The 14,536-nt window shown below is 51.1% G+C and overlaps 6 protein-coding genes across 6 annotated transcripts; 3 read left to right on the top strand and 3 right to left on the bottom strand.

Moving 5' to 3' along the window:
• The first annotated feature begins 78 nt into the window (after window positions 1-78).
• Window positions 79-2,972, top strand: V8C40DRAFT_256188 (transmembrane 9 family protein). The gene is made up of 2 exons (XM_083218219.1): window positions 79-571; window positions 636-2,972. Exons 1-2 carry the CDS (start codon window positions 490-492, stop codon window positions 2,699-2,701), a joined length of 2,148 nt encoding a protein of 715 aa, XP_083068755.1. The 5' UTR covers window positions 79-489; the 3' UTR covers window positions 2,702-2,972.
• Window positions 2,973-3,764: 792 nt separating this feature from the next.
• On the top strand, window positions 3,765-5,371 carry V8C40DRAFT_270148 (pyridoxal phosphate-dependent transferase; the record flags this gene model as incomplete). The annotated part of the gene is made up of 2 exons (XM_083220162.1): window positions 3,765-3,825; window positions 3,930-5,371. The coding sequence occupies 2 exons, from the start codon at window positions 3,765-3,767 to the stop codon at window positions 5,369-5,371; spliced, it is 1,503 nt and encodes a 500-aa protein (XP_083068754.1).
• A 137-nt stretch (window positions 5,372-5,508) lies between these two features.
• V8C40DRAFT_114741 (uncharacterized protein) lies at window positions 5,509-6,566 on the bottom strand. The gene has a single exon (XM_083210844.1). It carries the CDS (start codon window positions 6,238-6,240, stop codon window positions 5,647-5,649), a length of 594 nt encoding a protein of 197 aa, XP_083068753.1. The 5' UTR covers window positions 6,241-6,566; the 3' UTR covers window positions 5,509-5,646.
• Window positions 6,567-11,847, bottom strand: V8C40DRAFT_114797 (lysophospholipase). Its single transcript, XM_083210845.1, has 3 exons — window positions 11,439-11,847; window positions 8,459-11,382; window positions 6,567-8,257 (listed from the first exon to the last, which is right to left on the bottom strand). Exons 1-3 carry the CDS (start codon window positions 11,726-11,728, stop codon window positions 6,894-6,896), a joined length of 4,578 nt encoding a protein of 1,525 aa, XP_083068752.1. The 5' UTR covers window positions 11,729-11,847; the 3' UTR covers window positions 6,567-6,893.
• Window positions 11,848-12,344: 497 nt separating this feature from the next.
• Window positions 12,345-13,548, top strand: V8C40DRAFT_270145 (GTPase GPN2; the record flags this gene model as incomplete). Its single annotated transcript, XM_083220161.1, has 3 exons — window positions 12,345-12,408; window positions 12,486-12,811; window positions 12,871-13,548. 3 exons carry the CDS (start codon window positions 12,345-12,347, stop codon window positions 13,546-13,548), a joined length of 1,068 nt encoding a protein of 355 aa, XP_083068751.1.
• Window positions 13,549-13,560: 12 nt separating this feature from the next.
• V8C40DRAFT_114718 (RNA-binding protein POP5) lies at window positions 13,561-14,396 on the bottom strand. The gene is made up of 2 exons (XM_083210843.1): window positions 13,989-14,396; window positions 13,561-13,905 (listed from the first exon to the last, which is right to left on the bottom strand). The coding sequence occupies exons 1-2, from the start codon at window positions 14,197-14,199 to the stop codon at window positions 13,574-13,576; spliced, it is 543 nt and encodes a 180-aa protein (XP_083068750.1). The 5' UTR covers window positions 14,200-14,396; the 3' UTR covers window positions 13,561-13,573.
• Between the last annotated feature and the right edge of the window lie 140 nt (window positions 14,397-14,536).

Raw genomic sequence — 14,536 nt, 5'->3', positions numbered from 1 at the left:
TCCGTTCCTCCCTAGTGCCGGCAGCGCTGTGGGTTCAACTGCAGTCCCCCTTGCAATAAGCTACAATATTCAGACTTGCATCAATCAATCCTCTTATCTGGCCAATTGCTTGAGCGACGCCCGACGAGCTCCTCCCAAGACAAAGCTGAAGCTCCAGCAACGCCGTTGGATCAGCACGATTATGCCGCTTCGATTGTGCCTTCACAATTGGGATACATAATCTGCGTTTCTTGGACCTTGCGCTCTCTTAATTTAATCTGAATCCCGTCCTTACATAACAGGGAGCGTTGTTGCAGATTGCAGCTGCAGCGTCAAAGCGTCTCAACAGCTTTTCTGTCGGCTGCGCAACTGCCGTGACTAAGCCGAATATTCGATCTACACGCGCTTACAAAGGGAGAGCTCGAGTCCGAAAACAAAAACAACACATGTCTGGATGGTGATGCTGGGAGGAGAGCTAGGAACTAGAAGAGCTGTCCACGGCGTATCAACATGACTAGCACACGAAGGACTGGCCTCCGCGGCCTGCTTTGCCTGTTGCTCTTGTCACCGTCAACGGCATTTTATATCCCTGGTATAACCACCGGAGTATGTCGATAGGTAACTGCTCAACAGGCTGCTAACGTCTCGCATTGCAGGCTGGTCGATCAAGAGCTACAAGGACGGCGAACTGGTGCCGCTGATGGTCAACAAGGTCTACTCTGACAACACACAGCTGCAATATGCGTACAACGACCTACCGTTTACCTGTTCTCCGACAGGAGGCCACAAGGCCGGCGGCGGTTTACTGAGCGGCCAGAGCGTGCCTTTGAATCTGGGAGAGGTGCTGCGTGGCGACCGCATCATTACATCCGACATGGAACTTGCCATGGCGAAGGATACACCGTGCACATTGCTCTGTAATAAGGAAATGTCACGCCGTGATATGCGTTGGTCAAAGGAGCTGATCCGAGATGGATACGTGGCCGAATGGATCGTGGACAACCTTCCCGGCGCAACCAGCTTCGTCACTGCCGACAAGACGCGCAAGTATTACGCTTCCGGTTTCAAACTGGGGTATGCCGAGGTCTCAACCAAGACGGGCAAGTTTCACTACTATCTTAACAACCACCACACAATTGTCATCAAGTACCGCAGAGCATCAGGTCGAGCTGGCGATCGTGGCGAGAAGGTGGTTGTGGGGTTTGAAGTTTATCCCAAGAGTGTTGGAAACGGAAACAAAAAGGTTAGTGCGGGATGCCCCGCAGATATTCAGAATGTCGACGAGCCCTTTGAGTTATACATCGCTCCTAACAGGACGTCTGACGCGTCATTGAAATATGATGGCCTATCATACCGCCCTAATGAATTAGAAGACGATGACAGCAGTCCCGGTTCCCTGAATATCCCTTATACCTATTCTGTCTATTTTCGCGAGGATGATAGCATCGAATGGGCCCACCGCTGGGATCTCTACTTTGTGAACCAGGAAGATGGCACACGTATTCACTGGATGGCCATTATCAACTCGCTCATTATCTGTGGGCTGCTGACGGGAATTGTCATGATCATCCTCGCCAGGACCATCCATTCGGATATCAACAAGGGTATCTCAGCGGAAGAAGGAAAGGCTAGGGCCAAGAGAGCGGCCAAGCCCAGGGGAGAGAAAACCTCGGGTTTGCTGAGTCAGGGAACAGATGCCGACAAAGATGACGATGATGACCTATCGGACGAGGGCGAGGCCCTGGAAGAGGCTACCGGTTGGAAGCTGCTTCATGGAGATGTGTTTCGGAAGCCACGACTTGGAATCCTCCTAGCACCTCTTGTCGGGTCCGGTATGCAGCTCTTCTTCATGGCCATGGGGTTAGTTTGGCTCGGTGCTTTAGGCGTCTTGAATCCAAGCTTCCGAGGCGGTTTCATCAGCGTTGGAGTGGGCCTGTTTATCTTTGCAGGACTCTTCTCCGGCTACTTTTCTGCCCGCGTCTTCAAGAGCTTCGATGGAGCCGACTATCGTGCAAACGCACTTGTTACAGCATTGCTGTTTCCTGGTCTCACATTTGGGCTTGTCTTTATCCTCAACCTCTTTGTATGGGCTCAGGCATCAAGCACTGCAATACCGTTCGGCACACTTGTAGCCATTCTGCTTCTCTGGCTCTGTGTGCAGGTGCCGCTCGTGTATGCGGGATCTCACTATGGCTTTCACAAGGCCGGTGCTTGGGAGCATCCAACCAAGACGACAACGATCCCTCGGCAGGTTCCTCGGCAAGCCTGGTACAGTAAATCAATCCAGGCAGTGCTTCTGGCAGGATTGATTCCTTTTGCTGTTATCTTTATTGAATTGTTGTTTGTGTTCCAATCTATATGGCAGGACAAAAGCGGCTACTACTATGTTTTTGGATTCCTAGCAGTGGTATCGGCCATTCTAGTTGTTACCATTGCCGAGGTGACCATTGTGACCATCTATGCCCAGCTCTGCGCGGAAAACTACCACTGGTGGTGGCAGTCATTCTTCGTTGGAGGCGCAAGCGCATTTTGGGTCTTTCTTTATTCGCTCTGGTACTATTTCTTCAAGCTGCATATCAGTGGCTTCGTGAGCAGCATGCTGTTTTTTGCCTACAGTTTTATGGCGTGCTGTGTGTATGGACTATTGACGGGTACCATTGGATTCTTGAGCGCATATGCGTTTGTGCGAAGGATATACAGGTATGTTTCTCCGCTACCCTAGAAACCAAGAAGGAAGTATGCTGACAGCAATCACCACCTCGGCCAGTGCAATCAAAGTAGACTGATTAAATGGCTAGTCTAGTGTATGTTGGCGAGTACAATTATCACAACTTTTCTAATCTTTATCATTTATTCTTTTCTCCTCAGTCTCTCAGTGTCTTATCCGCAAAGCATGCCGTGCCATACCCCGAGAGGCTCTTAACAACTACACGTAGCAGGACTGCAGTTCTGCCTATATGCCACGGGTGCTTTGTCAATGATGAACAATGATCAATATCTTGGATGCAATTATGTGTCATGTCGTGTGACTATTCAATCTGATTCTCAATGCAACCGACATATGGAGGCTGATTCTTATCTCGCCGCCATGTTGCCGCCATCATGCCGCCAGGAATAAGAGCGGAATTGAAAGCAAGTTTGGCGTCATGTGCGACAACAAAACAGCGCTTAGACCAGTACTAACAACGTCTTCCCGTGTCATGCAGAAGGCGTCGTGTCATCCAAAGGGCGTGATAAGGACGACATATTTGACATTGCGTCCCTGCAACAAGATCAACTTGGCCAACCTATTTCTACAACTCCTCGAATCAGCAAGGACGGCTTTCACTATTCGACAGAAGCAGTGCTAGCGTGTTGGTGTGGGAACGGAATCGGAAATCCTGGAACAGACTCAGAGTCCGACATAATGGGGGTCCAGCCGATCCACTCATTCCGCTGCAGAGCCCGACCTTTATTACCCCGATAAAGGATGGCCAAGTTCGGGCGTGTCGCCGTGGGCAAAGTTCGGTCGAGCCTCCGGGACCTAAAAACCCAAAAAAACGCTGACAATGGCGAAGAATCCGAAGTGGCTTCTCCACATGGGCTTAGGCCGCCGAGTCGGAAATGGCACCTTGCTATTTTCTAACGGTGGGGGGATGAAAAACAGAGGGTTCAGAGTCGATGTTTTAAAAGTTGAAGCAAATCGCCTCGATTCGAAGTTTCGAACAACGCAGCAGACTCGGTTCATCACAAGCCAGCAAGGAGATTCGAATATATCGAGAGCAAAGAAAGCAGCAGAAATAGACATGGCGAATCCAATGAATACAGACCAGTTTCGGGTGGCGGCCAAAGCGGCAGTCGATGATAGTGAGTTTCATTCTTTGCTTCTTTATATCTACTTATCCTTTTCTTCTTTTGCCTCTCTCTCAAAGCAACGTCAGACTAACAAGTCAATTCGAAACTATCAACAGTCGCCAACTACTATGAAAACATCTCTGATCATCGAGTTGTTGCCGATGTTGAGCCCGGCTATCTGAGGCCGCTCCTCCCTGCTTCGGCGCCCCAGGACCCTGAGCCATGGGAGTCTATTCAAGCCGATATCCAGTCCAAGATTATGCCTGGAATCACTCACTGGCAGTCTCCCGGATTCATGGCCTTCTTCCCTTGCTCAAGCAGTTATCCTGCTGCAATTGCCGAAATGTATTCCAACGCCTTCAACGGTGCTCACTTCAACTGGATCTGCTCCCCCGCCGTCACTGAGTTGGAGACTATTGTGATGGATTGGTTGGCTCAGGCTTTGGGACTGCCTGAATGTTTCCTGAGCGGCGGGCCGACTCACGGTGGTGGTGTGCTGCACGGAAGTGCTAGCGAGGCCATTCTGACGGTCATGGTTGCAGCCAGAGACAAGTACCTGAACGAGGCAACGGCTCACCTGCCCGAGGGCGAGGAGAAGGAGGAGGAAACTTGGAGGCTTCGCAGCAAGCTTGTTGCCCTGGGAAGCGCAGGCGCACACTCTAGCACCAAGAAGGCCGCACAGGTTCTGGGGGTGCGATTCGACACTGTGCCGGTGTCAGAAGAGAATGGCTTTTCCATGACGGGTGAAGCTCTGGCAAAGAAACTCGATCAGCTCAAGGCAAAGGGCCTGGAGCCATTCTACTTGACGGCCACTCTAGGAACGACGGATGTCTGTGCCGTCGACGACTTCGCCAGCATCGCCAAGGCTCTGGCCCCAAGAGCTGGAAAGCCGGGCGAGGTCTGGGTCCACGTCGATGCTGCTTATGCTGGTGCGGCGCTGCTCCTCGACGAGAACAAGCCCCTTGCGAAGCCCATGGCTGAATTCCACTCCTTCAACTACAACCCCCACAAGTGGATGCTCACGACATTTGACTGCTCTGCGGTGTGGGTTCGTGCCCGCGGACATCTCATCAACGCTCTCAGCATCAAGCCCCCCTATCTGCGGAACCAGTACAGCGACAACGAGCTCGTCACTGATTACCGCGACTGGCAGATCCCTCTGGGCCGACGATTCCGCTCCCTGAAGCTGTGGTTCGTTCTTCGCAGCTATGGCATCCGCGGCCTGCAAGCGCACATCCGCAACGGCGTCACCCTGGGCGAGTCTCTGGAAGCCAAGCTCGCGACGCGGCCAGACCTGCTCACCATCTTCACCAAGGCGCGCTTCGGGCTGGTGTCGTTCCGGGCCAAGGGCGATGGCGAAGAGCAGATCAACAGCCGGACGGAGAAGCTGTACGAGGCGATTAACGCGAGTGGCTTGTTTTACTTGACGAGCACGGTGGTGAATGGACACTTTGCGATTAGGGTGTGCACGGGAGTGGCGGCTGTTAGGGAGGAGCATGTGCAGAAGCTGTTTGACTTGTTGGTTGAGACGGTTGAGGGACAGTTGAAGTTGGAGTAAGACTTTGGCAGAGAAGATGTGAGGATGAATGATTTGTGCACGAAGTATATAGGCGTTGATGTCTTTTTTTAGATGAATATATTTATATGTATATGTCCTCATGCAAAACCTCTTATTGAGTTTATATCGTAATTCATATTGGTATCGTGTATCTCATAGTATGCATCCTTGATATGGTATCGTGTATCCCATAGCATCCTTGATAAAAACATCATGTAGAAAACAAACAAGCAAAGAAGCAGACACTCATACATAGAGCATCGCAAAAACTCCAATCAATGCTGAATATAATCCTTCTTCTGCCTCTTCACCAACGACTTTTCCACACTAAACAGCGTCGCCGCCCCCATCATCGCCAGCACAAACCCCTGCGTCCAGTCAAACCCCCCGGCCTCATGCTCTTTACTCAATCGTTCCCTCCTCGCATCCGGATCAGCTCTTGACGGGCGATAGTCCGGCGGCACGAATTTCTCCCAGATGCCTCTGGTGTGCTGCTTTATCGTCCTGCTCTCACTCCTGTTGTTTTTCCTATCGCTGTTGCTGTTGTAGTTACTGGCGCTGCGGGCGCGGCTGCTGCGGCTGTTTGTATCTTCTTCTCTGCTGCTGCGCTCGTAGGAGTGTGATCGCCCGCGACGAGGATTTGCGGAATGAGCATCTCGAGAACGCCTTTCGTTTCTGTCGCGGTGGCGATGATCTCTGCTTCGTGAATAGTCGCCATGTTGGCTATGATAATTGGCGCTACTATTCCTCCTCCTTGAAGTAGAAGAAGAGTAGTCGCTGATGTCGTCGTAGGTGTGGTCAGATCTGCTATACCTCGATCCGACTTCGGGATAAAGACTGCTGGGGTAATCTCTTCTTGAGCGCGACATTTGCACTTGATAGATATCAGATATAGATAGATATGTAGATAGATAGCCGTCAAAAGGATTGTAAAAGATGATAGTTTTTTGTCATTGATTGTCTTAAGTGTGATAGCTGATAGACATCCCCCGCAGTAAATAGAGAGCGCATTTGCTCATGGTTTTATGTCCAAACCTCCTCCTCTGCTCATCTTTTCGCCACGCGTCATGGGAGGCCACGATGCAATGCGGGAATCAAGTCGATTCATCGAGATATCAAAAACCTGAACCTGGTCGATTCTCCTCAAATGATGTCACTAATGTCGCGGCTCATGTTCCCACTGGCTGCAGCTAACCGGCCAAATAAAACAAGGCCGCTCAATCCCTGCATATCGCGATCGGCGTCCCACAGACTTGACCAATGAGACACTTCAGGTCAGTCGAGACTCGTCATTTTCGTCATAGCACGTCTGCATCACAGATCGGGAAAGACATCGCTGAACACACACAAAGGGCGGTAAGATGAGCAAAAAAGAACCTGTTGCGGCAGGGCATTATTCATTCATTCGTTTGTTAGCCATCATCCAACACAACAGCTAGCCTTTCTAACAATCAACGCCTTCTAGTCTATTTCAAAGCAAAAGGAACAAGCACTGGCCCTCGTCTATTGGTCAATGTCATGTCTAGATGCTGGCTCGTCTAGGTGCAGTTGTTCTTCGCAGCGCCTTCTTCGCCTCGGTCTCCTCCGTCAGCGGCAGCTTGTTCTCGTCCTTGAGCTTTTGGAAGAACTCGCGCCCAAACTCGTAGCCCATCTTGTAAATCTCATCAAACTTTCCAAAATCGAGCGTTCCGTAGCCATCAATAGGTGGCCGCATGTAGGTGCATCCTGGCATGGTCTTTGCCCGCTCCAAAGCGTCGACACTCGAGACGTACGCGAGTCTGCCTTGAATCTCTGCCAGTGTTGGTGGATTGGGGTGAGACGAGAATGGGTTCCACCGATTGAAGAATGCCCACATGCCTGACAATGAGTCTCCATATGTCTGTGGCGTGTCATCATCCAGTGCTCCAACATCGATCGCAAAGATGATGTCTACCCCCAAGTCTTTCATGTGCGATACCGTCAAGTTGTCCACGTAACCGCCGTCTAGCAGCATGCTACCTTCGTCACACAACGGAGGCAGCAGACCGGCAAGCGACATCGAAGCTCGAATGTATCGCCACGCATATCCGCTCGTGTGAAACTCGGCCCGGCTCTTGCTGATATTGGTAGTGTTGCAATAGTATTCCAGCCAAAAGTCTTCGATTTGCGTGTTCCCGAAAGTCTTGAATATGCCTCGGTTGAACTCGTGGCCCGTCGTGTAAGAGGCAGACGGATATGTCAGATCGAGAGCAAATCGCCAGAGACTGGCCATACGACCAGCAAATTTCTTTGCAAAACCAAACATGGGCACAACGTCTGCATGGCGAGCGTATAGAGCGCCGACGAAAGCGCCAATTGATGTACCACCGACAATATCAACCGGAATGCCAGCCTCTTCCATTGCCCTAATGATTCCAATCTGGCTGATGCCTCGTGCACCACCGCCCCCTAGGACCAGTCCAATAGACTTTCCGCAAAGCCGGCGCGCAAGGCGATGGAAATCTCCCTTGAATGGTGTATCAGGCGAGTAATACTGGTGATGATGCACATTACGCGAAGTGTACTTTTGAATCTCAGCTTGCAACACTTGCACCCTTTCCTTGAGAGCTTGTCCTAGTTTTTTCGAGGGAGGATGGGCAGGCATTGCGTCTGTTCTAAACGCCATCTGTATATGATAGTGGCCACCATTAATCCACATACGATTTCGCAGCCACGACCGGGTGAGGCCCGGTCGCGAGAATCGTTCAGTGTGGAGAAGAACCAGAGTCTTTCGCGCTGTTGACTTCATCCCTAGCATAAAACGCTCGTACTCTCCAATAGCTGGAGAGCCTTCGGCCAGTCCGACAAGCAGAATGCTGTCAGCTTGAGTAATGCAGGTCTGTGTCCATGGCGAGTTGACATTGGTATCTTGAGAGTCACTCTTGTTAGCAAATTGGCCAATACAAGAAAAATTTGCAACAATAAGTGAATAAATGATTTATGCAATCAGGAAAAAATTAGAGTTAACATAGCCATCAAAGACGGTGTCTTCGGTGTAAAAAGTTTGTCATCATAGAGCATGTGGATTTTGACAATGAGTGAAAAGAAAAAGAAAAAGAGAAAGCTTACCTGCCACATACACCACCAGTCCGTACTTCTCTTCCAAATCAGCCAGATATTGTGACAACTTGAGTTTTCCCATCTTGTTGAACGCATGCTTCCCCAGATGGTTCAGGATCCCAGACTGGTTGAGCGAGGTTGCGCCGTTTTGGGGCCCTACTTGGGCGAGCGCATTCATAAGACGGTGCCCAAATTCCACGACGGGAACGCCAGAGGTAACCGGTAGAATAGCCACAGTCCGCAGGTTCAACGTTGATTTTCGCTGATTCGTTACAGCGCCCGAGCCCGCTTCCTTTGCAGACAATTTGGTAGAATCATCCACGGCAGCCCTCATTCTAGAAGCGATGATTTTGGAGATCTTAATGGTGATGTTGGGATGCTCCTGTGCAAGACTGTTGAAGAGAGTGCGAGGGAATTTGACGAGCTCGGTATCCCGAATGGCGTGCAAGGTTCCAGAGCGCGCAGTTTCAGTCAACACCTCCAGCTCTCCAATACTCTCGCCCTGTCCGAATTCGGCTCGCGCTGATACTCCACCGTCTTGCCTATCTTCCACAAGGCGAAGACGTCCGTTGAGGACGATGTATATGGCGTCGCTTTCATCGCTGTCATGGAATATCACTTGGCCAGCATTAACCTGAACCCACTCAAGGGCAAAGTCAATGTGCAGGATGAGTCGCGGTAAAATGTGAGTCAACCTCTTGGCCATTGTCAAGAGGATGATGGGATATCTGTCGACTATTCTTTCAAGAGAAGCTCGAGGAAGAAATCCAACATAGACATCCGTCTTGGCCACCACATCGATGAAGGACCGGTAAGAAGAGACACTGCCGATATATCCCGCCAAGCCTCCCGGCTTAATGAGGGCAACACTTCGACGATGACCCTGGTCCCGATGTGAAGAGTACGGTGTGCCATGGACCGAATCTTTGGGAGACGAGCCTTCAAATCGTTCATCCGAATGAAGCGAATCTGCGCTAAAAGAAGCCGAGCCCGATTTCTGGAAGATGTTTTGCGCACCATCGGTTACCGTGGTGCCAATGTCTAGGAACCCGTCCACGACATAGTACAAACCGGGGCTCCGCTCGCCCTGCTCTACTAGCACCGACCCTTTAGGGAAGAAGACAATTTCAACTTCATCCATCATGTCGTGAGCCAAAGAATGTGCAGTTGGTGAAGTATGACCAGCCAGCCCGTTCGAGGTTAATGACTCAGTCTCTCCATCAATTGACCCTTCATATGGTCCAATGAAGCCAAATGCGTTGTTTGTGTACATGGTCTTTGCTCGCCGCTGGTCTGTAGAGATCAGCCTAGGAGATCCCACCAACCTCGGGGATCCTTCCATCGAGTCGGCATCTCTAGACGAGGTTCCGCCCGCATCTAGGCCAAGAGACTTGAAGACACATTCGAGAATAGAGGCTCTAAAGAGGTTATCCTCATCAACTGAATCCCGATCCGTCGAGATGCGGGCATGCCGTCCAGAATCAAATGGGTTAAAAGTCTTTTGGGTCAGGGGACTGAATAGGCTTCCGTCTGCACCAGTTTCTGTTGGAGACCGGACAGGAGTTTCTGGGACCGGAACTCTATTCAATGCCCGAGTGAGCTGTGCACCTGCCAGGAGATCCCCAGGGTTGAGACCACGGGCTGATCGTGGATCGCGCGCAGATGCAGCATTGTTTATAGTAGAGGACACAGATCGATTCTTGGCAATAGCTTGAATGGCTATCTCTTTTCGTAGGGCTGTACTCGACCTTCGGCGTCTGTTAACTGCTGAATTATGTAGGGCAATCCCTTTGGTCTCTTGGTCTTCACCAATGCGTTCCCGCTCGCGATTAAACTTTTCTTTCAGTCTGCTGAGGGCGTCTCCGCGAAGAATGTTGGGAAGCTGGCACATGGTAAACTTGACCATGTCCTTTTCAGTTTGTAGAACCTCGGCTGTCAGACCAAGGTAGTTGAACGCTTGTGCCAGCGTCACCCTTTGAAACCGAGAAAGGATCACATGAACGATGTGTGCCGTGGCTTTGGGGTATATCTTGATGAGCCTTCTGAATGCACTTGCAGGTATGATTGCAATAGTGGTATCAACTGTTGCCCGAGCGATGATGTCAGGATGTGCCGAGCTTGACAGCAGCCGATTTGGAAGCCCTGGTCTCTCCGGTCTCTCCTTGCTGGGCTCAAAGGTAACAGCAGGCTCCAACGATATGGGCGGGATCTTTGAGGCAGCTGCACCATTCGACAGAATGCCATCGGCGAACCTGACATTCTCCACATTCGGATCCAAATGCGGTGTGCTTGGCATCGAAGTGGGAGCGTGAGAAAGCTTTCCAGTAGACTCTTTAACTTTCAGAGCATCACCTCGCTCATGGTGTCGACTACTAGTTGCACGAAGAGACGTCTCCTCATCATGTGTCTTCAGTCTCACATCTTCTGTGAACAACGACATGATGGAAAAGAGGGATGACATGGGTGCTCCATTCCGGACTTCAGTCAAGAGCTGGTACCTTTGCTGACCAGGCAGAGTGTCTTCATCGTCGGAGGAATCAAAGAGGTCGGTTTGAGACCCGCTCCTGACGGGCGCCCGAGGATTTCTACCAGACTTGACGAAAATCTCAACCAAGCCGTCAACAACAATACAGAAGCCTTTTTCTTCTTCTAGATTGATTGTTTCTCCAGCTATGAGCTTCCTGGTCTGCATGCTTCGGGTGAGTTCGTGAAACACGGATCGTTCGAGGTAGCCGAAGATCTTGATGGCACTCAGGAACTCGTCCAGATAGTTGGCCAGGCCGGACTTGATACCATCTTCGTGGGTATCTGGGAACAAGTCGATTTCAGGCTCCTTCCGTTGAGGTTCAGGGGGCAATCTCGAGTACATATTCAAGATGCGATACCTGACCACCCAACTGACCGCCGACACGATGGCCGCAATGATGAACATGCTAGTGAGGCTGTGAGTCTTGAGGGGCTCAGCAGAACCAAGGGATTGGCAGCATACAGCGTAGTAGCATTCATGGTCACTGTCCAGCTCGCGGAAAAGAGAGAGTACAGGACACTTGGGAAGGTAATAGTCACTGTACGGATAGCCCAGTACAGGACGGTGGTGATGAAGTTGATTATGCACAAAAGAAGCCACCCGATGAGCCCGAGCCAGCCGGTAGAGGCGTGAGTAGCTTCAACGGTCGCGTAGCTCATGGTGAGGGAGCTGGACGGCGAGTCCATGGCGCCGGAGACGCTCTGGGAGAGGCTCCCAGCCAACCGCGCAGCATTTGACAAGTCAGATGCCATGGTTGGAGATGGTGCTGCACATTATTGCCCAGCATCATGCACAGCGACTGGTGGAAGCCGCTGGGGCGAGTTTGGCCAAAAGGGCAAACTTGGGGAGAGGAGTTTTTGAGATATAAAAAGAGAGAGAGAAAAAGAGGGAAGCTTGTGATCAATTTTCAAGCATGTGGTTTTGACCTCGAAGCTTAGCTCTAGGGCCGAGCTTCTACCGGCATAAGCACCCCCACCACCCCACCTTTTTTTATGTCAGAGATTCACAGAACCTCAAGCAGAGCATTAACAAGAAGGCATATGCTCTTCATCTTGCTAATTCATAGTACCATATATGAGATTGTTGTGAAATAAATATCGATATTTAATTTGAACTGGAACCAAAGATATATTCGCTGAGACAAAACTAAAGTTGGGCTTTTAATCATCAATAATACCATAACAGATACGCCACGATTTTCTGGCGTGCTTAGTCGTCCTGTTTGCTGCGAGCCGCAAAAGTCAAGCAGGTATTGTCATTCTTCCTCTAACATCCCACGCTCTCTCTTCTCTCCCACAGTGATCTCCAACTTCAGCTTCGATACTGATCATGCTACATTAAGCTCAGCGAACCCAAACACCTTGCCAGATGCCCTTTGCGCAGCTTGTTCTCGGAAGCCCCGGCGCGGGAAAGAGTACCTACTGCGATGGCAGTACGTTGAAAACCCACGATTTGCTCTCAAGGACTGACTCTGGGCTTGGTACTGACATGTCTCTTTTCTTCCTTCAGTGCACCAGTTCATGGGCGCCATTGGGCGTGCGTGCTCCGTCGTGAACCTCGACCCTGCCAACGACCACACAAACTACCCTTGCGCTCTCGACATTCGCGACCTGGTTAAGCTAGAGGATATCATGCGCGAGGATCGCCTGGGCCCCAACGGCGGCATCCTATATGCTCTCGAAGAGCTCGAGAACAACTACGAGTGGCTGGAAGAAGGGCTGAAAGAGTTTGGGGAAGACTACATCTTGTTCGACTGTCCTGGCCAGGTCGAGCTCTACACACATCACAACTCATTAAGAAACATATTTTACAAGCTCCAGAAGATTGGATTTAGAGTCAGTATGCTTTGCCAGAAGCAATACGAACTGGCCTTGCTAACCGCCACTTGTGTTAGTTTGTCTGTGTACATCTATCCGATTCCTTTTGCCTTACACAGCCATCCCTCTACGTCTCCAACGTCCTCCTCTCGCTCCGAGCCATGATCCAGATGGACATGCCACACATCAACGTGCTTTCTAAAATCGACAAGATAGCATCATACGACGAGTTGCCGTTCAACCTTGAATACTATACCGATGTTGACGATCTAACGCATCTAACGCCATTCCTCGAAGCCGAGTCTCCAGGAATGCGAAACGAAAAGTTCGGCCGCCTGCACGAAGCGATAGCACACATGATTGAGAGCTACGGCCTGGTGCGGTATGAGGTGCTGGCGGTGGAGAATAAGAAGAGCATGATGTATCTGCTCCGTGTAATCGATCGCGCAGGCGGTTATGTATTCGGAGGCGCTGAAGGTGCCAATGACACAGTATGGGCGGTTGCCATGAGGAATGAAGCGTCCATGATGGATGTGCAAGACATCCAGGAGCGGTGGATCGACCACAAGGACGAATATGACCGTCTTGAGCAAGAGGCCGAGGAGGAGGAGCAGAGGAGGGTACAGGAGGAGCACGGGATGGAGGTGGACGAGCCACAACCCGCTCCCCCAGCCGCAGAGGCAGAGATGGACCCGGACTTTGGCGACATGACGATACCGGCGGATAGCGGTGTCCGGGTAGTTAGAAAGAAGTAATAATAATAATTCAAAAATTATCATGTCAACTTCCATCTTCCATATCCTCGTCGCTGACGGCACTGTCGACAACCTCCAGCAGGGCGTCGTCCTTGGCCAAAAGATCCATAGACGGTGAAGATTGTGGGTGAGAGCTGGCCTCTGCCTTTGCTTTCAGAATAAGTTTCCGGGCTCGGTCCACGGCGATCTCCTCAATCTTGCGGATGGTGCCGCTAACACGAACAACCCGAAAGATGCATGGCCGGCCGTCCTTAACGGGAACCCGGTCCATAAAGGTCAATGCGGACCATAGCAGCTGGTAATGGGCCCTGTTGCACCTGAGGATGAAGGTAGACGTAGCTAGAGAGAGATATTTGACTGAATTTTGAGTTTATTCCGTTAGTCTTGCTTCTATACACAGCTTGTAACTATCACATCACATCATGATAAGATTTTCTCACCCGAGAGATTGCCCTCGAGAGCCCCCGCGCCATAGTCGCCATATAGTAGCAGCACCTCGGCTTTGATGGCCCTAACCAAGGCCTGCGGTGTCAGCTTCGCAATGGTCGGCTGGTGCTGGGCAACTAGAGCCGGCACGCGAGCCCTGGACACGGCGGCATCGGGAGGGTAGATGATGTTGACGAGCAGGTATCGCTCCTTGATTCGCACCATGTCTCACGTGTCAACGAACGTTGCCAGATTGTCAGACTCAGAACGCAGAACTCAGATCCGAGTGGGAAAAGACTCGGCAGAGAGCAAATGCCGGAGCCCCGTAGTGGCGAAGATCGGCGATGCGAATGGGCGAACACGAGAGGCTGTCGCAAGGTCCAATGTTGCAGATTGCAGCAGATGATGAGATTTGACGGGGCTTCAAAGGCCGAAAAATAGTCCATGGCGCCAACTCGGGACTTCGGGGGTATCTGCAGGGTGGGGGGCCACTGTCGCACGCGCTGTAAGTCGATGCTGGCCAGCGCCCGAGAAGCTTATCAGAAGCGCTAAAAAGGGCACT

This window comes from Trichoderma camerunense (assembly GCF_050948025.1).
Source record: "Trichoderma camerunense strain CBS 138272 chromosome Unknown V8C40scaffold_21, whole genome shotgun sequence".
NCBI classification, from domain to species: domain Eukaryota; kingdom Fungi; phylum Ascomycota; class Sordariomycetes; order Hypocreales; family Hypocreaceae; genus Trichoderma; species Trichoderma camerunense.
The sequence above is the reverse complement of the archived record's forward strand: the minus strand, read 5'-3'. Positions and strand labels throughout refer to the sequence as shown.

Coding starts and splice junctions, on each gene's coding strand:
- V8C40DRAFT_256188 (XM_083218219.1), top strand. CDS start 490: ATGACTAGCACACGAAGGACTGGCCTCCGCGGCCTGCTTTGCCTGTTG. Junction 572..635: donor AACGGCATTTTATATCCCTG/GTATAACCACCG, acceptor CTCGCATTGCAG/GCTGGTCGATCAAGAGCTAC.
- V8C40DRAFT_114741 (XM_083210844.1), bottom strand. CDS start 6,240: ATGTCGCGCTCAAGAAGAGATTACCCCAGCAGTCTTTATCCCGAAGTC.
- V8C40DRAFT_114797 (XM_083210845.1), bottom strand. CDS start 11,728: ATGGCATCTGACTTGTCAAATGCTGCGCGGTTGGCTGGGAGCCTCTCC. Junction 11,383..11,438: donor ACCATGAATGCTACTACGCT/GTATGCTGCCAA, acceptor CAGCCTCACTAG/CATGTTCATCATTGCGGCCA. Junction 8,258..8,458: donor ACTGGTGGTGTATGTGGCAG/GTAAGCTTTCTC, acceptor GTGACTCTCAAG/ATACCAATGTCAACTCGCCA.
- V8C40DRAFT_114718 (XM_083210843.1), bottom strand. CDS start 14,199: ATGGTGCGAATCAAGGAGCGATACCTGCTCGTCAACATCATCTACCCT. Junction 13,906..13,988: donor TCTCGAGGGCAATCTCTCGG/GTGAGAAAATCT, acceptor CTCAAAATTCAG/TCAAATATCTCTCTCTAGCT.